The sequence below is a fragment of the Lactuca sativa genome, chromosome 7 (genome assembly GCF_002870075.4).
Source record: "Lactuca sativa cultivar Salinas chromosome 7, Lsat_Salinas_v11, whole genome shotgun sequence".
In the NCBI taxonomy this organism is placed as follows: Eukaryota; Viridiplantae; Streptophyta; class Magnoliopsida; order Asterales; family Asteraceae; genus Lactuca; species Lactuca sativa.
Genome location: NC_056629.2, coordinates 100,963,949 through 100,987,381, shown reverse-complemented (window position 1 = coordinate 100,987,381; position 23,433 = coordinate 100,963,949). Strand labels below are relative to the sequence as shown.

General features: G+C 36.9%; 1 protein-coding gene across 1 annotated transcript; it reads left to right on the top strand.

Annotated features, from left to right (window-relative positions):
• The first annotated feature begins 3,066 nt into the window (after positions 1-3,066).
• On the top strand, positions 3,067-5,222 carry LOC128127298 (uncharacterized). Its single transcript, XM_052765753.1, has 5 exons — positions 3,067-3,240; positions 3,316-3,792; positions 4,175-4,570; positions 4,688-4,754; positions 4,912-5,222. Exons 1-5 carry the CDS (start codon positions 3,067-3,069, stop codon positions 5,220-5,222), a joined length of 1,425 nt encoding a protein of 474 aa, XP_052621713.1.
• The last annotated feature ends 18,211 nt before the right edge of the window (positions 5,223-23,433 follow it).

The window sequence follows — 23,433 nt, the reverse complement described above, 5'->3', positions numbered from 1 at the left end:
GTGGTTGATAATGTGCCCGGACGTAAGACCGTTGGGTGCAAGTGGATCTTCAAGAAGATGACCGACATGGATGGAAATGTACACACATATAAGGCACGATTGGTTGCGAAGGGCTTTACTCAAACTCCTAGAGTTGACTATGATGAGACCTTCTCACCAGTTGTGAAGATAAAATCTATTAGAGTGATGCTAGCAATTGCCGTATTTCATGATTATGAGATTTGGCAAATGGATGTCAAAACCGTTTTCCTTAATGGGAAGTTGGATGAGGATGTTTACATGGCTCAGCCAGAGGATTTTGTTGATCCGAAGCATCCAAATAGAGTGTGTAAGCTTGAGAAGTCCATTTATGGACTTAAGCAAGCGTCTCGCAGATGGAATCTTTGCTTCGATGAGAAAGTCAAAGAGTTTGGATTTGTACGAAGTGAAGATGAATCGTGTGTATATGTCAAAGCCAGTGGGAGTATAATAAGCTTCCTCATTCTGTATGTCGATGACATACTACTCATAGGAAATGACGTCCCAACTCTGTAGGAGGTTAAGTCCTGGCTCGGGAAGTGCTTCGCTATGAAGGACCTCGGAGAGGCTTCATATATTCTGGGAATAAGTTTAGTGAGAGAACGAAGTAAGAGACTAATAGGACTTAGTCAGAACACTTACTTAGATAAAGTACTAAAACGTTTTAGTATGGAAAACTCAGAGAAGGGAGAATTACCGATACAATGTAATGCCAAGTTGAGTAAGACTCAAAGTCCGAGTACTGAAGCCGAAATAGCAGAAATGAGCCGAGTACCATACGCTTCCGCAGTTGGCTCAATCATGTATGCTATGACTTGTACTCGCCCTGATGTAGCCTTTGCTTTGAGCATGGTTAGTAGATATCAAGGGAACCTTGGCAGAGCCCATTAGATTGCGGTCAAGAATATCCTTAAGTACCTTCGGAGGACGAAGGAATGGTTTTTATTCCTCGGAGGGAGTGATGACTTGAAGATGCGAGGGTATAGTGACGCCAGCTTTCAGACCGACAGGGACAACTACCGTTTGCAGCGGGCTGGGTCTTTACCCTGAATGGAGGAGCAGTGACTTGGAAAAGTTCCAAGCAGGAAACCGTAGCTGATTCAACGTGCGAATCAGAGTACATTACAGCGAGCGAAACATCGAAGGAGGCAATATGGTTGAAGAACTTCATCAGTGATCTTGGAGTTGTACTTGCCATAAAGGAGCCCATGGAGATTTTCTGTGATAATGAAGGATCGGTTGCCTTGACCAAGGAACCGAGGGATCATGGTAGATCTCGACATATCGACAGAAAATATCACTTTATTAGACATCGAGTAGAAGAAGGACAACTCGTGGTGAAGAGGATATCATAAGAATATAACCCAGCAGATCCACTTACGAAGGGACTGAGCAGGGTTAAGCACTTGCAACATGCTAGGAGTATTAGGCTGAAGGATGATATTAGTATAGATTAGATAGTATTAGAAATGTGTAATAGATAAATGTAATTAACATTTGATGATTAAATAAAAGAGTATTATTTATGAGTAATGTTACTGTCTTATGTTAATTATTTAACTATTGTTTCACTTTGCATGTTTTGACTTCCAGAATAATTGAGTTTATTAAGAATAATCAAATTATTCGAATTGTCTACAATCATTCATATGTTGGAAGTAGGTATGAATGAAGATTGTCATGAATTGGTGTGTAGATTGTCTAAATGGTATTAGACATAGCAAAAGTTTGCTGCAACGTTCATGAGTGCTTATGAACTGGTTTTGAGCATTGGAACAAACCTGCGCTTGCTGGAATCACTTTATGGAATGTGATAAAAGGGTGATCGCAAGACGATAATATCATATAGTCAAAAAACCTATATATATGGTTTGTTATTTGTTAATTGGTTATAAAACACATTGTTGTGTATAGTTGATTAATGAAAAAGTAAATGCATATAAGTCGAAGTTTATCTGTTACTTTTATCCTAAGAGGGTAAAAGCGATATCTCGGCCGCTCGATGATTTGATTTGACTTATGTGCCGGGCCCGGTCAGAACTAAATTGATGTGTTCGATTAAGTTCTATGTCAAATGAATCTAAAATCGAGAAACCAAATTCTAGACAAATTGGTTCCATAGAATTGTCAGCATGATATCTAAACAGAGGACTGTACGATCCCTTATCTAAAGGACAGGATTGATAAGATCAGAGTTTGACAACGTCTTTGAGAGCTACGATTGCTAATCAGATTATACTTGTATATATAGTTACTAGACTTATCCAAGTGGGAGACTGTTGGAATAGTGTCTGAGACTACAACTATATTAGGCAAGTATTTGATCTGGTTGTGCATGGTCCTTTTGGGTTGCCTTCACCATAGTAACTTGACAGGATGATTTATTATGAGATAAGAAATATTATTAATATATTATGAGAATAATATAAAGGAATAATAATATTATTATTTGATTAATATAAGTCATAAATTAATTAGGAATTAATTTAGTAACTTAAGGAGATTAATTAAATAGAAGGGCATAAACTGTCAATTGAATGATAGTTGTACTTTGGGCTATAATCCCTTAAGGATAAGGGGGGACGGTTTTAAGGCTTTGGATAGACCTTGAAATCGTCCAAGGCTTATCATTAGAGTATTGGATTGCTTAGGGCCAAAGTTATCCAATTAGGGTTTAAGGGTGAAACCCTTGGAGCCTTACAAGTATAAATAGACCCAAGGGGTTGATGAAATCGGCACTCTTGCCTTTGGAAGAACCCTGGCCGATTTCTAGCTCCCTCCCCACTCTCTCTAATCATCCTCTTGCTAAGTTGGTGTTTGTAAGCCATTAGAGGAGTGACAATTGTGACTCTAAGCTCCAAGGACAAGAAGATTCAAGCAAGAAACTTAAGGTAATCTTCTAGATCTGTTTTTCTTATGTTATTACCTAGATCTATTGTTCAAAAGTATTGGATTCAATGCATGTTCAATTAGAGAAACCTAGATCCAAGAATTAGGGTTTGTATGTGCACATAGGAATGTTCATCTGGCTAAAACCCATCAAGCACAATGTCAAAAGAAGCAAAGTTGGTCTCTAGTGTTGGCTCACTAGCTCTTGTCTCGAAGAACAAAAATGTGATTGAAGAAGAAGAGGAAGATGACATGTTGGAGTGTGATATTACGAGTGATGAGTATGCGATGATGGTGTCGAATCCAAAGAAGTTTGCTCGGAAGAAATTCCCCGTCAGTAAGAACCGAAACTGGCAAGGAAGCTATAGTTAAGAAAAGGTAAAGGAAGAGTCAAAGAATACATCTCAGAAGGAGGATGAAAAGAAGGAGATCAAACTGGTGGGTGACTCTGGGTATGATTGCAATTACTGTCACGACAAGAATCACTTTGCCAAGGACTGCATGTTGAAAAAGTTAGCCGAGAGAAGAGAGAGTGAAGATGATGAAGCTTATCATATGAGAAAGCTTGAAGATATAAAGAAGAAGAAAAATAGTGCAGGTCCAATGAACGCCTTGATTATTCAAGAAAAGGTGATTGATGACGAATTTGGTGGGGTTGAAGTGTGGTCCACAGATTCAGAGGATGAAAAGGTGAGAAGGCCAACACACGATAGTGCTTTTGTGACGAGACAAGAGGATGAGAAAGTGACTGGCAGATGCCTGATGGTGACGGATGGAGTAACAACCGAGAGTGAGCATGAGGAACCGAATCTACATGAAGAAAAATGCTTTGCAGCCAAGCCTATCAGTGAGAAGATCAACGATTACGATCGTTTGATCAAAAAGGTACAATCCCTTCTTGAATCTCTTAAAATTCCGGCAATTGATTATGAAAAGGAATTAAATGAACTAAAATTCAAATTTAATAATCTAAGCGGAAGTCTCATGCAAACTCGCTTAACAAATTCTAACCTAACCGACCAAATTAGCAGGTTGTCAACGAAGAGTGAGGAGAGACTAATATGGATTGAGCTGAAGGAGCAGGAGTTAGTTAGGGCTAGGGATGAAATAATTTATTTGCAACGAGACAATTTGAGATTTTTGAAACAACGTAATGTTTTTTTGCTTGATTGCTAAACGTTTATATACTAATATCACGCAATTGCATTTAGATTGTGAAATAGGGAAAAAGTTTCATAAAATGATCTTTCCCTTGCTTGAGTTTAAGGAGGATGAGGTCATTGCTGAATGTGAATCAATCATGTCCTCGGAAGAAACTTCCATTCCTTATAAAATAGGTCTGGAGAAAATTGAAACTTTCATTGATTCTAAGGAACATAAATGCATGTTAAAACTACTCTTAGATGAAAACGATAAGTTAAAAATTAAAACTGAGACCTTAAAATCATTTGAATCATCAAATGCCAAATTGATGACTGAACATAAGATAAATATTGGGAGTACATCTGAGTTTGATGATAAAAGTGAGACGAGTGAGATCTCCGTGGAAGACGTAATCAATTGCTCAGAGTTTCTGAAGAGCGAAACCGAGACTGAAAAACTGCTTATATCCGAAAAATCAGTTGAATATGCTGTTAAAGAAAAGGCAGTGGTCTACCAAAAAGTTTAAACAGTTCCAAATCAAGTTTATACTGTTAAAGGAGTAAAAGAAAGACAAACAACTGAACTGAAAATTTTCATAGATCAAGACAATGCTGGAGGTTGTGATGATTTCTTCTAGTCAGCTCCTATTGATAATGCAGATGAAACTGTTGCCTTGTCAGAGCAAACCTCATGGAGGGTGAAATGTAGATACGTTCCAGAACCCATTAACAAACCCTCAAGTTTCACCAAATCAAGCACAAGTGGAACGAAAGAGATACCAGAAGAACCCAAGAAGGAGTCCCATCCAGCCGTGACTCAAAAGGAAAATTCAAAGACAAGTTACAATAGAAAAGTTGTCAGGTCAACCTCCTGTTCAACCGAAAGTTGTGATCAAACCTGAACCGAAGGGTAATGAAGCTTCGGGTTCTAGTGTTAAAGAAAAGAAGGGTTCATCCAATGATGATAGTGATGAAGACCAGGAAACAATAACCGACATACTCAAAAGAAAGCAAAGAGATCGGGAGTTAAATGAGACTCAGAGGATTGCTAAGGAAGAAGAGGAGAAAGAAAGGAAGAGGAAAGAAGAGCATGATGCTCTTGAATGTAAAATGGCCCTTTTTCTCCCATGGACTAGGGAAAAGATGATAAACGAGATTATAAACGAGATTTGACAACATGAACAACTTGATTTTAAACCAAACCATGACGTTTACATATACTTTTACAATCAAAATCTCACTAAAGACTCCCTACACTACTCTCACACATATACACTTAGATAATTGGGAACTATGAATCAAGAACACACGTTTTACAAAGAACCCTGTAACGCCCGCAAATCCGGGCTAGTCAATTTAGAGGCAATAGGGGTCGAAAACGACTTTTCGACAAAAGATTATTTAGAATAAATAGTCTTAACCAAGTTTTAGAGTATGTCACAAGGTTTCTGTACATATAAAGAACGCCGAAATCCGAGTTATAACGAAGAAGTTATGGCCCGTCGAAGTTTTTTCGGCAAAACCGGCACGGCACCGGGAAGCGTAAATAGTGAATTTACGATAGAGTGAGATTTAGCCTTAGCAATCTAAACAAAAGTTGTAGAATATGTTGAACTAAGAACTTCGGTAAAAAGAACGCCCAAATCTGACTTCGTATGAGGAAGTTATGATTTTTCTAAGATTCGGCTTAGCAGTGCACGACCCGAAACTCGAATTTTAGTTCGAGCGGTGTTTGGCCTACGCGACCTAAATGAGAGTTGAAGATCTCATTAATAGGAACTCAACGGTAAAAAGATGGACGAAAACGGAGTTCGTATGAAGGAGTTACGAATTCTTCGCGGTCATTTAACAGTCTAAACGCCTCCTACTGTTAAATTTGAGATCGGTCGAGAATTAGCCGACGGAGTCTAAATGAAAGTTGTAGATCTTGATTTTACCTACGCGTGGATATAAAGAACGTCGAAAACGGAGCTCGTATGCGAGAGTTATGATTTTTCTAAGTTCGAAGGCTGACACGCGATAGGGGGTGACGTGGCACCACCAGAATTGGACACGTGGCACCACCAGAAGGCCACCACATGGACCAACTCGGCGAGTAGGTCCCCCCTACTCGGCGAGTAGACCAGTCAGCACCCCTATAAATAGAGGTGCCGGGCATTCACTTCTCTTCACACCTCTCCAACATTCTTTCTCTCTCTATACTCTCTCTCTAAGCTCCTTAAGCCCCCTTAAAGCCTAGGTAAACCCCCTAGCACCCGAAGGAAGCCCCGAGGCTCCCGGAGTTCCGAGAAAAGAGCCTTTCGGCTCGGGAACGCTGCTCCAGCGAAGCCCGGTTTTCGAGAAAACCCGCTGTAAGTGAGCTATACCTACCCTAACTTTAGTTTAGCTTATGTTTTAATATAGTAACGTTATTAGGAACTTATAATAAGTACTTGGGCTATTATTATGAGTATTATTAACGCTTAATAATACTCGGACTAATTAATTTGTCGCGGTTATCGTTAAACTAAACCCTAGTGGTACCGATACTAGGTTTTATCGAAGGAATATCGTTTTGAGAGTATCGAAGCGCTGTCCGAGTGCTGAGTCACCACCTAACCAGGTGAGTGCATAGTTACTTTCATCTTACACATAGATATGAAGTATTTAATATATATTACGTGTTGTGAGTGCATGGTCCCTTTCATCTTACACATAGATATGAAGTATTTTATATAAACTACGTGCTATGTGTGCATATTATCTGAATACTTGCTGTCTGTGTTGGATGAACGTTTTATATATGTTTTAAAGGATTTAAAATGTATACGTATTTTATATATACGAATATGTTGGGTACGAGATGGGTAGATGAATGATGAGAGATAGAAGATGACGTGAGTATATATTGGCAGCTATAGACTTAGTGCCTATGAGACGAGCACCGGTAGCTATGGACTTAGTACCTTTTAGACGTTGGTAGCTATGGATTTAGTACCTGTTGGGAATTGGTAGCTATGGACTTAGTACCTATTAGTTAGACGCTGGTAGCTAAGGATTTAGTACCTGTAGGAATTGGTAGCTATGGACTTAGTACCTGTTGAACATTGGTAGCTATGGACTTAGTACCTATTAGATAAAGACTGGTAGCTATGGATTTAGTACCCGATGAATAGACTATAGCAGCTATGGAATTAGTGCTTTATGAACGAACATTGGCAGCTATGGATTTAGTGCCAGTCCTATAACCCTTGAAGTAAGGGACTTCGGAATAAACGAATGCAGGATAGATGACTCTTAGGTTAAATCCTTAAGAGTAAAGAAGATAACGGGGATGGGTAATGGGGTTAATTGTTTGATGATTAAACATAACAATTATATTATTGTGGGTTGAAAACCCTATGTACTCACCAGGTTTCCCAACCTGACCCACTCAGTTTATGTATATCACAGGTGACGAAGTGAAGTGACATTACACTGAGAGATTTAAAGAGATGTAGATCACTAGTGTAAATAATTGTAAGTTCTGTTTATGCTTATGTTTCTGTATTAACAATGACATCCCAAACGTTTTAAAATGAAATAAATACGTTTCTTCGAAAATGTTTTAATAACGTATTTATCGTGTTTTTCTGGGAACAAATTCCGCAACATTTTTATAAAATGAAGTACTCTGATTTTTATAAAGCATAAACAAAAATCGGTCTTTTCTGGCCGAGAAAATGGGGATGTCACAGTTGGTATCAGAGCATTAGTTTAAGCGAACTAGGAATATGGATTTATTTCTAGACTTAAACTTAGAATGCTAAGCGATGATTGTGAGGTGTGAGCACTAGCTTATTTTAGGAATGATGCCTAAAATGCTTTTATGTGCTAAATACTTGTGCCTGATATGCTGTTAGTTGTTCGGATCTATGGTCTGTTGCCGACCGGATCTGGAAACCTTATGTGTTTAGGATTCTAAACGTACGAATACGATATTAGAACTAGCATGTAAACGTTTCAGAGTGATAAGGATGATTTAAACGTCAATCCTAAGTAAAGGTCTAGAATTCACCTCATTAGGTGTATAGATCAAGATGGTAAGAACCCGTAGCGGAAACGTAAATGCAAATGGGAACAGGAACCAACCCCCAGTGGTTCAGCAAATACCTATTGTAGAAGAAGTTGCGCCTGAGCCAGTCACCATGGCTGGAGTTCAAGCCATGATTCGGGCTATGTTGGCTGAACAAAGGGAAGAAATGAGACGGATGTTGAATAGGGACGAACCTACTATGCCCATTGAGCAACCCGAACTGATTCCCGAGCAATCTGAGGAAGGGAACTACAGTCGCCAAGTGAGTCAAGTAGGGACTCAAGGTGAGCAAAGGGATGGCCCAGAAGGGAGAAACAACAAGGATGGGCGGATGTACAAGAATTTCTTGGGTGCGAAACCACCAAGTCTCTCCGGAAGCCCAAAGCCGGTTGAGATTATGGATTGGATCTCTGAGATGGAGATGGTGTTTGAAAGTTGCAGCTGTAACGAGAATCAGAAGACTGTCTTCGCTGTAAGACAACTGAAAACTGGAGTCTTGAGCTGGTGGAAGCTATTGGCAGATACGATGCCACAAGGAGAAGCCTTAAGGATGTCGTGGGAAGAGTTTTTGGAACAGTTGAAAATGCAGTACTGCTCAGAGGTAGATCTGATAGACCTAAACAACGAGTTTCAGAACCTGAAGAAAGGGAAGATGAGTGTTGATGAGTATGCCACCGCATTCACCGAGAGGATGAAGCTATTCCCCTACTTGGTGCCTACTGAACTCTCCAAGATTGATAGGTTTGCTAACGGACTGCCCACTGACTTTGGCCCAATGGTCAAGATGGCAACTACCTTGAAAGCAGCTGTTAGGGCAGCTAAGAACGTAGAGGCCCAGATAAGAGAAAAAGGTCTAGAAAAAGATAAGGCAGGAGAGAAGCGGAAGTTTGAAGGATCTTCGAGGTCGAACAAGGAAAGAAAATTCTCAAAGCTTGGAAGAGGAGATGGAGGTGAAGCAAGATGGTGTGATGGATGCAAGAAGAAGCATGGTGGGAAGTGCAATGAAGAAGTGACTTGCTACAAGTGTGGAAGGACTGGTCACTATTCCAAAGACTGCACACATGATGATAAAGTATGCTACGGATGTGGAGGCAAGGGGCATATGTCCAGAAACTGCCCAAAGAAAAATAAAGCAGTAAGACCAGAAACGCCACCAAGGCCAAGGGCATTTCACATGATCCTCGACGAAGCAGAAAACCGTGCGAGGAATCAAGGATGAGGACTTCATATCAGAAGATCAAGTTATATAGTAGCCATAGTATTTTATGATGTAGCCTAGTAGAGGCATAGTCTAGGGTGAGCTTGAACACCTATGTAATCGTTTCAAGAATTAATATAAAACCTTCGTTTTGTTATCTGATGTGTCGAATGATTGTGTGATTTGCTGCATGGTGACTTGGGAAACTGCGAGACAATACTTGGGACGAGTATGAGTAGGTGTGAATGGTAGTAGAGGCCTATACTACCGGAAGCACAGGACTCACACTTGGATCAGGGAAAGTCACAAGGTTACCGAGAAGCTAGAAATTGATTTCGTTTTATTCAAGTATGTCGTTACCATCGTTTCGGTAATGACTAAGAAGATTGTTGATATTCCGACCCTTGTGGTCATATCGAATCAAGTCCGACTACGATGAGTATGTTGTATGGTTCAGAGAAACAAGTTTGATGTAGCGTCCGACATTAAACCAAACGATTGGAATTAAAGCGATCAATAGAAGTATCGCACTCGTTGTTAAAGAATTTGGTAGCTAGAAATGCCTAATGTTAAAGTGTGATTATATCACATTAGAACATGAAGGAAGGCATAGTCTGTTTTAGAATTTAACTCTAAGAGACCTAAGTCTAAGTGTTGCAACATACGATGATAGGTCGTTAGAATATGACACATCGATCCATAGTAGTAATAAAAGAAGTCATCTCAAATTCGTATCCAGTAAGGATCGAGATTTTGACTTGAAGATCATAATTTGGAGTCTAGCCTGAGGAAGAGAGCAGGTGCACGATCGAGTACTACATACAGTCAATAAGTCTGAGAGATAGACTTGAAGGAATGTAGAAGTTATAATTATTACCTAGGATGAAGAGACGACGTATGGAGTCATTATATGACCATGTTTCGTTGATGATTCCGGGACGTAATCATCCTAAGGGGGAGATAATTGTAACGCCCGCAAATCCGGGCTAGTCAATTTAGAGGCAATAGGGGTCGAAAACGACTTTTCGACAAAAGATTATTTAGAATAAATAGTCTTAACCAAGTTTTAGAGTATGTCACAAGGTTTCTGTACATATAAAGAACGCCGAAATCCGAGTTATAACGAAGAAGTTATGGCCCGTCGAAGTTTTTTCGGCAAAACCGGCACGGCACCGGGAAGCGTAAATAGTGAATTTACGATAGAGTGAGATTTAGCCTTAGCAATCTAAACAAAAGTTGTAGAATATGTTGAACTAAGAACTTCGGTAAAAAGAACGCCCAAATCTGACTTCGTATGAGGAAGTTATGATTTTTCTAAGATTCGGCTTAGCAGTGCACGACCCGAAACTCGAATTTTAGTTCGAGCGGTGTTTGGCCTACGCGACCTAAATGAGAGTTGAAGATCTCATTAATAGGAACTCAACGGTAAAAAGATGGACGAAAACGGAGTTCGTATGAAGGAGTTACGAATTCTTCGCGGTCATTTAACAGTCTAAACGCCTCCTACTGTTAAATTTGAGATCGGTCGAGAATTAGCCGACGGAGTCTAAATGAAAGTTGTAGATCTTGATTTTACCTATGCGTGGATATAAAGAACGTCGAAAACGGAGCTCGTATGCGAGAGTTATGATTTTTCTAAGTTCGAAGGCTGACACGCGATAGGGGGTGACGTGGCACCACCAGAATTGGACACGTGGCACCACCAGAAGGCCACCACATGGACCAACTCGGCGAGTAGGTCCCCCCTACTCGGCGAGTAGACCAGTCAGCACCCCTATAAATAGAGGTGCCGGGCATTCACTTCTCTTCACACCTCTCCAACATTCTTTCTCTCTCTATACTCTCTCTCTAAGCTCCTTAAGCCCCCTTAAAGCCTAGGTAAACCCCCTAGCACCCGAAGGAAGCCCCGAGGCTCCCGGAGTTCCGAGAAAAGAGCCTTTCGGCTCGGGAACGCTGCTCCAGCGAAGCCCGGTTTTCGAGAAAACCCGCTGTAAGTGAGCTATACCTACCCTAACTTTAGTTTAGCTTATGTTTTAATATAGTAACGTTATTAGGAACTTATAATAAGTACTTGGGCTATTATTATGAGTATTATTAACGCTTAATAATACTCGGACTAATTAATTTGTCGCGGTTATCGTTAAACTAAACCCTAGTGGTACCGATACTAGGTTTTATCGAAGGAATATCGTTTTGAGAGTATCGAAGCGCTGTCCAAGTGCTGAGTCACCACCTAACCAGGTGAGTGCATAGTTACTTTCATCTTACACATAGATATGAAGTATTTAATATATATTACGTGTTGTGAGTGCATGGTCCCTTTCATCTTACACATAGATATGAAGTATTTTATATAAACTACGTGCTATGTGTGCATATTATCTGAATACTTGCTGTCTGTGTTGGATGAACGTTTTATATATGTTTTAAAGGATTTAAAATGTATACGTATTTTATATATACGAATATGTTGGGTACGAGATGGGTAGATGAATGATGAGAGATAGAAGATGACGTGAGTATATATTGGCAGCTATAGACTTAGTGCCTATGAGACGAGCACCGGTAGCTATGGACTTAGTACCTTTTAGACGTTGGTAGCTATGGATTTAGTACCTGTTGGGAATTGGTAGCTATGGACTTAGTACCTATTAGTTAGACGCTGGTAGCTAAGGATTTAGTACCTGTAGGAATTGGTAGCTATGGACTTAGTACCTGTTGAACATTGGTAGCTATGGACTTAGTACCTATTAGATAAAGACTGGTAGCTATGGATTTAGTACCCGATGAATAGACTATAGCAGCTATGGAATTAGTGCTTTATGAACGAACATTGGCAGCTATGGATTTAGTGCCAGTCCTATAACCCTGGAAGTAAGGGACTTCGGAATAAACGAATGCAGGATAGATGACTCTTAGGTTAAATCCTTAAGAGTAAAGAAGATAACGGGGATGGGTAATGGGGTTAATTGTTTGATGATTAAACATAACAATTATATTATTGTGGGTTGAAAACCCTATGTACTCACCAGGTTTCCCAACCTGACCCACTCAGTTTATGTATATCACAGGTGACGAAGTGAAGTGACATTACACTGAGAGATTTAAAGAGATGTAGATCACTAGTGTAAATAATTGTAAGTTCTGTTTATGCTTATGTTTCTGTATTAACAATGACATCCCAAACGTTTTAAAATGAAATAAATACGTTTCTTCGAAAATGTTTTAATAACGTATTTATCGTGTTTTTCTGGGAACAAATTCCGCAACATTTTTATAAAATGAAGTACTCTGATTTTTATAAAGCATAAACAAAAATCGGTCTTTTCTGGCCGAGAAAATGGGGATGTCACAAACCCTAATTTAGAGAACTGAACCACTGAGAGAGAGTTACAGACGAGAGAAAAACTTTACAATCAAATGTACTGAAACAAACATTATATACACCGGATAGTTCCCAACCCAATGACTCGCGAGATAATCCAAAAAATTTACACTTTGAACCCTTCAACAACTGATACATGTTAACCTGCAACACAAGCATAAAGAAAACAAAAATATATAAAAAAAGGACAAAATAGTAAAATGATTAGATTGATAAAGATAAACCTTTCATTATTTCAACAACCCCGGTTAAGCTAATCATTTGACTATTTATTTGACTATAAAGGTTTAGTTAAACACATTTTTCTATAAAGATTTTCATGCTGACAAGAACTAAGAGACTTAATCAAAATATCAACAAATTGATTTAAGAATCCAATTTTAACAACTTTAACAACACCATCTGTAATCTTTTCCCTAATAAAATGAACATCTATTTCAAAATGCTTGGTTTTATCGTGAAACACCGGATTTAAGGCCAGTTTGATTGCAGATTCATTATCACAAAAAAGATCAACTGGAACCATATTAGTAAATTTTAAATCATACAAATTTTTGAACACCCAAATTATTTCACAAGGTAAAGAACCTAGTGCTCTATAGTCAGACTCAGTAGATGATCTGGAAATTGTAGATTTCTTTTTTACTTCTCCATGAAACAAGAGAATCACCAAAATAGACCAAATAACCACTTACTGATTTTCTGTAAAATAGACACTTAGCCCAATCATCATCAGAAAAACCTTTTAAAACAAGAGAGTTAGTCTTTAAATAACAAACCCCTTTTCCAGGATTGTTTTTAAGATACCTTAACAACCTCAAGGAAATTCATAAATGAGAGTTTCTGGGTTTGTGCATAAACTGACTCAAGACCTGAACAGAGTAAGTAATATTTGGTCTAGTTATAGTGAGATAGATTAATTTACCAATTAATTTCTGAAATTCAGTAATATTATCAAGCAAACTATCATTATTTTGATCATTATCACGATTAATAACAAGATTAGTCTCGAGAGGAGTATTGACAGGCTTACACCCCAACATCCCAAACTCATTTAACAATTCTAAGCAATATTTTCTTTGTGAAAGACGAAGACCATTCGGAACATCAATAACTTCTATCCCTAGAAAATATTTTAATTTTCCTAAGTCTTTAATCAAAAGTTGAGACTTCAGAATTTTTTTTACTTTAGTTATTTCAGTTTCATTATTCTGTTAGGATTATATCATCCACATAAACAAGCAAAACAACAAGAGAACTATCAGCAGATTTTACAAAAATAGAATAATCATTAACACTTTGAGTGAAACCATAACTAAACAAAGCACCACACAATTTCTCATTCCACTTACATGGGGTCTACTTTAGACCATATAAGGACTTCAACAAGTTACAAACCCTTGTGTCATCCTTACTATGATAACCAGGAGGCAAAACCATGTAAACATCGTCTTTAAGATCACCATATAGAAATGCATTATCAATATCAAACTGATATAAAGTCCAATTACTACTAACAACATTAGTAATTATAATCCTAATGGTAACAATTTTGGCTACAGGGGAGAATGTTTCCTCATAGTCAACACTTTCCCTTTGACTTTAACCTTTGGCAACTAAACGAGCTTTATGCCTTTCAACCTCACCATTAACTTTGTACTTAATTTTGTAAACCCAACGACAACCAATCAACTTTCTATTTTTATGTAACTCAGTTATTTCCCAAGTTCAATTTCTGTAAAGTGCTTCCATTTCAAGATTCATGGCCTTAATCCATTTAGGATTCTTAGACGCCTCAAGATAAGATTGAGGTTCCACTGTTTTATTAAGATTAGGTACAAAACACTTAGTTTCATTAGACAAATTAGAATAGTTAACATATTTTTCTATTCCATATTTATACTTTCCTTTAACAATATAATCATTAAATCTACTAGGAAAACGAGTCTCTCTTTTAGAATGAATATGGCTTATCAAAGAATCATGATGACTAGAATTGTCCTGACTACTTTCCTCAGCCATGTTAGGAGAACTAGAATCAGACTCATCAGTCTCGGGTACAAAGGATTCTCCAAGGTCAAAAGTAGTATCTGTTTGTAAAGTATCTGTTCTATTGTGATCTTGAATAGCCCCAGAACCATCCACCTGATGATCTATAATCTTGTTATCCAAATTTAAGTTATCGTTAGATAACTCAGTTAACATAGGCTCATCATAGGAAAAAGGATCCACATAGCATGTCTTTTCATGGGTATCACTAAAACCGGTATTTTGCATTTTAAAAGGAAATACAGATTCATAGAACTTCACATCCCTGGAAACAAAAAAAGAATGTGAATCAAGACTTAAAGGCTTATAACCCTTTTTATCCAAACAATAACCAAGGAAAATACATTTTTCAGTTCTAGATGAGAATTTATCACAATTATTAAGTTTAGTAGAGAAACATAAACATACAAAAACACGAAGATTATCAAAACTTGGAACTTTTTTATATACTAACTCATATGGAGTAAGCCCTTTTAAAAAAGATGAAGGAGTTCTCTTTATTAAGAAAAATGCAGTTAAAATGACATCACCCCAATGTTTTAAATGATGGGTTTTGGCCATAAGAACATCCTATGTGCTCATGCAAACCCTAATGCTTGGATCTAGTTTTCTCTATTGTACATAGAATTCATCCAAGACTTTAAACCCTAGATCTAGCATATGATAATCAATATTAACATAATAATGGGTTTAAGATATTACCTTGATTGTTATGTAGCAATAACAATCACAAATCCTCCTTGTAATGACTTTAGAAAGCTTAGAATCACAAGTGTCACTCCTCTAATGGCTCACAAACACCAAGAGAAAGAGGATGAAGAATAAGGAGAGAGAAGGCTGCCCAAAACGTGTGGAAACCCTAGAGAACAAGTTCCCCACGTTTTTGGGGCTTCAGGGTCCTTTAAATAGTGAGGCTCTTAGGGTTATCTAACAAGGAAACCCTAATTTGGATGCTTAGGCCCTAAGAAACCCATGGACTCCTTCCTTAAAGGCCTAGGACGATTTCTAATGGGTTTCCCCATAGAATTCGTCCACTCCTCGTCCATTAGCCCAATATTCAACTATCACACAATTGACAGTTCTAGTCCCTTAAGTTTAATTAATGTCTTTTAGCCACAAACTTAATTCTTATTAATTCTTGACCAATATTAATTAAACAATATGATTTCTCCTTTAATATATTATTCTCATAATATATTAGTAAATCATATTTAATCCTTTCTCTCCATAATTCATCCTATCAAGTTGCTTTGGTGAAGGCAACGCAAAAGGACCATGCACCATCGGGTCAAGTACATACCAAAATAGTTATGGACTTAGACACTAATCCAACAGTCTCCCACTTGGATAAGTCTAATAACTATTCTATGTATGAATTCAGATCCTGATCTGCAATCGTAGCTTTCCAAAGTCGCTGTCAACTCTGATCTTATCAAATTCGCATGTCCTTTAGATAAGGGATCATATATTCCTCCATTCTAGATATCGTATAGATATGAGACATGAACTTAATCATTCCCTCTATACTATTTCCCGACTTCCGATTTATGATGACTGACAACAGACTACAATTGAATACATCAATTTAGTCCCAGCTTGGCCAAGCGCTTAGGTGCCATCACTAAATCATCGAGGGGCCCAAAGATATCCCTTTTATCCTACTTTGGATAAAAGGAACGGATAAACTTTGGCTCAATGCTCGCTTGCAATTACTTACCGAATTACACACAACAATATGTTTTATAACACCAAGTTACTGGTGCGTTTACGTATTATCAATGTGCAACCGACTCGCAAGATACAACTCACACATCTCGGTTTCAAGAATATAAGATGTTATCATCTCACCAATCACTCGTGATAACATCCTGAAGTGATCCAAGTGAGCGTGGGTTTAATCCAAAGCTCAAATCATATTCATAAGCACTCATGAACGTTGCAGCAAACACTTGCTTATGTCTAATACTCTTTAGACAATCCACACACCAATTCTTGACAGTCTTCATTCATATCTACTTCCAACATATGAATGACTGTGGCCCGTTCGAATAGTTTGATTGTTCTGAACCAATTAAATTATTCAGGAAGTCAAAAACATGCAAAGTGAAACACAAGAGTAATACTAATCCCATATGGCCTCAAACCTTTGAGTATAAATAAAACACCTTTTATTTATCACCATATCGATTACTCATTATTTGTTGTTTTGGGTAATCAACTTCTTACTTGAATTATAACTACACTTATCTCATGCTCTTAGCATGCACACAATGCTAACCTATGGTTCTTACTTTGTGAAATAGATCAAATGAACACATTTCCAATCTTACTCATTTCACAACTCCTAATCCTTTTTCACAAGTGAAAGAATATCAAATTCTTACCACTTATAGAATATGCTAGATTCTAACATTTTATGCAATGATCCTTTAATAATGTCACTGCACTAAGGTCACAATGACTATTGCCAATGAATTACAAAGCTTTCTATCGGAAATTGTTACAAGACAATTCCATAGATGTGATGTCTCTCACTCAAATTACATTCCTTTGAACATCCTTTTGCATAAAAGTTTCTAATCTAGACATAGATTCTCAATATCCAACTCCCAATATGGAACCTTTCCATACTTACCATATCACAACTCATTCTTAATAGAATCTTATCTATTCATAATAATGTCGATATGCTCCATCCAATATCATACTTCTAACTACTCTCAAGCAACCAATCCTCAGCAAACTTTGGATCGTCCTTTGATAGTTGTTTAATTATCTTAGTCAAAACCAACTTTAGTCCTTTTTCCCTCTAAATGCGCTAGACATTTGGAAAAATATTTGAATGGTCAAATATTATAGCATTTGCAATCGATCCTATACCCGAAGCGTATGGGACACGATGCGTAATGTATTACATAAAGATATGATACTTTGCCATAATATTTTATGTGTCTCGTTCTTACAATTCGAACTATGAAGAGGGATACCGTAATCATAATCAAAATTTAAGAACACACTATGTATCCTTGACTAAATTTATTAACGTTCCACAACCTAAGCCTTTAGATTTGAAATGAAGCATAATATTCTCTCCCTTAATTATAACAAAAAAACTATTCAACCCTTACGACTTTGCAAAGTATAACTCATGTTTTCTATAATTAATATTGCTAGCTTGCAATACTTGCCTTAATAATCATACAAGCATAACACTTATGCTGCCACTATCATGATGATTATTATCATATAAGCATAACACTTATGCTCCCACTAGCTTTGACATGTTTTAGAAAACAACTGAACTTCCAGAACTTTCCTTAGATAGCTCATATGTGTGTCTTAAACAATTCAGACTATTTGCCAAATCTCACAATTCGAATTATGGAAAGGGATACTGTAACCATAATCAAATTTAAGAATATAATTTTACAATCGCTATCTTCTTAAAATCTCTCTTAGTGAAAGCATTTCCTCACAGTCATCTTCATGAAGGAGAAAATCTTATGAAACTTAGATTTTAATGGTGTATGTGTTCCTATCCATGTGAATTTGTAAAAACCAAAGTTTGCGACAAACCCAAACTCATATGGATCGAACCTTCTCAATCTTGAGCTCTTGCCTTATGGTAACACGGCTGCCCACCATGTCTTCCAAGTAGTTAAGCAGCTCACCCTTTCTTATCAATGTACTTTTCATTGATCAAGGTGCTTGCCTATTATGCATTCAAATGAGAACTCATAGAACTTACATGCACAATTAACTCAATTGGAACGACACAGAAACAAGATAGTGTCAACACGATAGGTTGTGAACCTCAAGTCGTGTGCTAGTGATGATCGATAAGGTTTATTCTTGATTAGTTCTTGAACTTTTCAAGACCATTAAGACTCCCACTCACTCCTTGACATATAAGATTCTCTTTTCAATAAACATTTCTTGACAAAAAAATATTCAAGAGTTAGTGTAGCTTTTATCAAGACAAAACAATTCACAAAATTGGTCCTAGTTGGTCTTTGTCTTATCCAAGAGATCACAACTTTCCACATTTGATGAATGTTATCAACCTTCCTAATACTTGTCACTCAATGTCACAATCTTAACTCTAAGATTTGGTTTTGGCATGAAGTATGATTGACTTCTTGATTTAACCATTTCTTCAATTCTTGATTCCTCTTCTCAGACATACAATTGTACTAAGACTCATTTAGAGGATCAATTGAGATATGGTTCTTAATCATTAAGACCTATCATAAAACATAATAAAAGGTACTCTCCCTTCTTAGAATAGAGAAAATTTTGTCTTTCTGTCTACTTGATTTTTCTTATTTGTTCTGCTATTGATTTAAACTTTTTCAATCAACTAAGAATTACACTTGATCTCATAAGTGTAATCATATTTACTTAACCTTAGTAAATCATGACGAGTATCTTTGTTACTCTTGTGGTGAACTTGATCAACACATAACCTTGTGTACTCGATCTCCTAGTCCTTCACTTGACACTTTGTCAACGAATTAGTCTAATTTCCAAATATGAAATTTCTCATTCATCATGCAACCAAGTTGTATGATTCCAAGTTTCTGTCCAATTGAAGCTTGGGCGATGAGAAACTTTCCCTATTTGGTAAATTCTTGACTTTTCCACAAATAACATAATTAAGAATCAAATCCATTATTGCTAATAATAAAAACTTACAAACATCAATTTTTCATACACGCCATTGCAAGGATAAATAAATAATATAAAATCAAAATTTATTTTATTGCGGAAAAATTTGTCCTTACAATGCAATTCAATTGAAAACTATGTTGTTACATATTCCTAAGCAATCTATTCTAACTCCAAGTAGTAGCTTAAGAATCTAATCTTCAAGCAATGCGATCGAAATCCATTTCTTCACGATTAGATTCAGCTCACTTCTTCCTTAAGCTTCCCTTCTTTTCTTCGATCCTACAAAACATTAAAATGTAATCTTATCACATCATGTATTAAAAATCTAGAATAGGAACTTAAAAGAGTTAGTTAATGGATTTTACCTAAAATAGATCCATACGTTTTGACTCTCCCATCTCTTAGATCTCTTAGGTAAATAGGGCAACTTCGTGTCCAATGCCTCTTCTCTTGGTAATAAAAGCAAATTGACTCTTTTGGAACAGCACATGGAACTACTTCTGACTTTTCCTTTCTCTTATGATCAAACTTTTCGATCATGGCATGCCTTTCATTGCCATTGCCTATATCCATAGATGTCTGGAAGGTAGATCCACCAATCAACTTTGCTTTTCCAGTGCGCCAAATCATTGCTGATTCAGGAACAATAAGCATATAGGTGAGATCAATGAGGGTTATGTCATGGTTCATCATATAGTACTCTCTTACGAACTCACTATATGAGTCAGGAAGTGACTGAAGAACCCAGTCAACAGCTAACTCCTCACAAACAACAGATCCTAACATTCTTAATCTATCAATGTGTGACATCATCTCTAGGATGTGTGCACACACTGACTTTCCTTCTTCATGTTTACTTGCCAAAAGGGCTTGAGTGAGTTTGAAATTTTCAATCTTTTGAACTTGTGGGTTAGGGAGAACAATAGGAGGAGGTGGAGGAAGTGAAGCATGATCTCTTGTTCCTCAATCGAATCATGGAATATCATCTTCATGTGGAAAGCTTGTTCCACGGGATTTAGGAATACCATAGTTGTCATACTTTGACATCTACAAAATAGGAGAAAAATTAAATTCAAGTTAGTTGATCGATTGAGTCCTTAATAAATCACCCAAATGAGATATTAAGGCTAGGACCCAACGCAATAATCTACAACTCGGGAGAGGGATGCCGTAACCCAAATTGAAGAACATTTGAAGGTAAGTGAATGACGATTCACTAATTTTCCACCATGAGAAATGAAAAACATATTAAGTTTTAAATGTATTGAAAACTCCTAAATCCTTTGAGATTCATTGAACTTTTCAATGGGTTGTTTAAATCTCGATATGCCCCTCTAGTTTGTGACTGGGATGCTGAGGATCACAAAGCGAGTGTGAATAACCATGCAAATCTATATGGTGCCCCCACATGTTACAATTACCTATTCGATGTGCCGGTTAACCACACACGCTCCACCGAACTATGACAAACATTGAGTCACCCTTTGCTACCTTTGCTTAGAACCATTTAGTGTGCCGGTTAACCACACACGCTCCACTAACGTCTTTGCAAGGGTACAAAGTGTAATTTCATGGAATTGCATCAATTCACTTTTGCCTAAGGTAACTAAGATTGGGAATTTTATGAAAGCATTTAGTTACTTTTATACTTCATTATACTTATAATGGAAGGTTTCTGTCCTATCCTACCCGTTCGGCTAACGATCCTCTACTAGTCAAGAGTGCGGTGGGTAAGAGTGGATACCCATTCAATCACCATTTTATAGGCAATTTCCTTAAACACCCCTTATAGACCAGCTTCGTGAATGAGGCCTACTAATGGTAAGACTTGACACTTTACTCATACATATATAATATTTGACTTTTAATGATATATATAGTATAGGGTGTATTTTACACTTTTAAAATACTAGGTGTTCTAATTTAATAATTATACTTTTAATTTAATTAGATTGTACACCAAAACTTTATGGATTTACTAAATCTCCTTTAATTATACACTTTAATTAATTAATAAAACCATAAGGGTGTGATTTGAACTTTTCAAAACTATACTAGGGTTTTAGAATTTAACATTTCTAAATTAAAATTTTAATCAACTTTTAAATTCCAAAACTTGAGGGCAAGTTTTGAAACTTTTCAAAACATTAGGGTTTAGAATTTAAATATTTCAAAATCAAACCTTTTAATCAAAAATTCAAATTCCAAAACTTGAGGGCAAATTTTGAAACCTTTCAAAACTATTAAATCAAAATACAAATAAAGCAATTAAACAATTAATTGGTGATTATCTAATTATGACCTAATTCAATTTCATGCAAGATAATGATTATATAATCCAAATAATTTAACATCTATCAAATAAGGCAACAATTATCTAATTAGATGACCAAAATCTTTTATTTTGACAAAGATAATCATAAGGAATCAATAAAATTCGAATTTTATTAATTTTAAACAATTATGATAGTTATCCTAAGTCAAAATAGGCAAAAATTCCAAAACAGCCTCCTTCTGAAGCTTGAACTCGCCGAGTTCCTCTATGGACTCGCAGAGTTGGAGCCAACTCGCCGAGTCCACAGTGGGACTCGCCGAGTTCATCAGGCAGACTCACAAAATCGAATTTTTCAGGCATGAACAAACAAACAAGGCATCAATACAATAGAAACCAATCAAGTCTCTGATACCACTGATGGGTTTTGGCCATAAGAACATCCTATGTGCTCGTGCAAACCCTAACGCTTGGATCTAGGTTTCTCTATTGTACATGCAATTCATCCAAGACTTTAAACCCTAGATCTAGCATATGATAATCAATATTAACATAATAATGGGTTCAAGATATTACCTTGATTGTTATGTAGCAATAACAATCACAAATCCTCCTTGTAATGACTTTAGAAAGCTTAGAGTCACAAGTGTCACTCCTCTAATGGCTCACAAACACCAAGAGCAAGAGGATGAAGAATAAGGAGTGAGAAGGCTGTCCAAAACGTGTTGAAACCCTAAAGAACAAGTTCCCCACGTTTTTGGGGCTTATTGGTCCTTTAAATAGTGAGGCTATTAGGGTTATCTAACAAGGAAATCCTAATTTGGATGCTTAGGCCCTAAGAAACCCATGGACTCCTTCCTTAAAGGCCTTGGACGATTTCTAATGGGTTTCCCTATAGAATTCGTCCACTCCTCTAATATGGAGTCCATTAGCCCAATATTCAACTATCACACAATTGACAGTTCTAGTCCCTGAGTTTAATTAATGTGTTTTAGCTACAAACTTAATTCTTATTAATTCTTGACTAATATTAATTAAACAATATGATTTCTCCTTTATTATATTATTCTCATAATATATTAATTAATCATATTTAATCCTTTCTCTCTATAATTCATCCTATCAAGTTGCTTTGGTGAAGGCAACCCAAAAGGACCATGCACCATCGGGTCAAGTACATACCAAAATAGTTATGGACTTAGACACTAATCCAACATTAAAGGCAAACCAGATTGAAATAAAAGAGACCTTGCAACATTGAGAATATGCCTGTGTTTCCTCTCCACAACACAATTTTGTTGTGGAGTGTGAATACACGAAGTTTGATGTAAAATTCCATTGTTTTCAGTAAAAGTTCTCATACGAGTGTTTGAAAACTCATTCCCATTATCGGATCGTATACGTTTAATATTTGTGTCAAAATGATTTCTTAACATATTGGAAAAAATAACAAAACAATTATAAACTTCATCTTTTTGCGTTAAGAAGAAAAACCCATGTAGCTCTAGTGAATTCATCAACAATAGTCAAGAAGAACCTAAAGCCATCTACACTCTTAATACAATAAGGACCCCAAACATCAAGGTGAAGAAGTTCTCCTAGTTTTTTTTTTGAACATGTTGGCTCATAGGAAAAGATTCTCTGGTTTGTTTAGCCTTATGACACACCTCACATGGAGGTAAAGGATCACTTTTGGAATTAAGTTTATCTTTAAGAACATTAAGAGCTTGATCAGCGGGATGTCCAAGTCTGTTA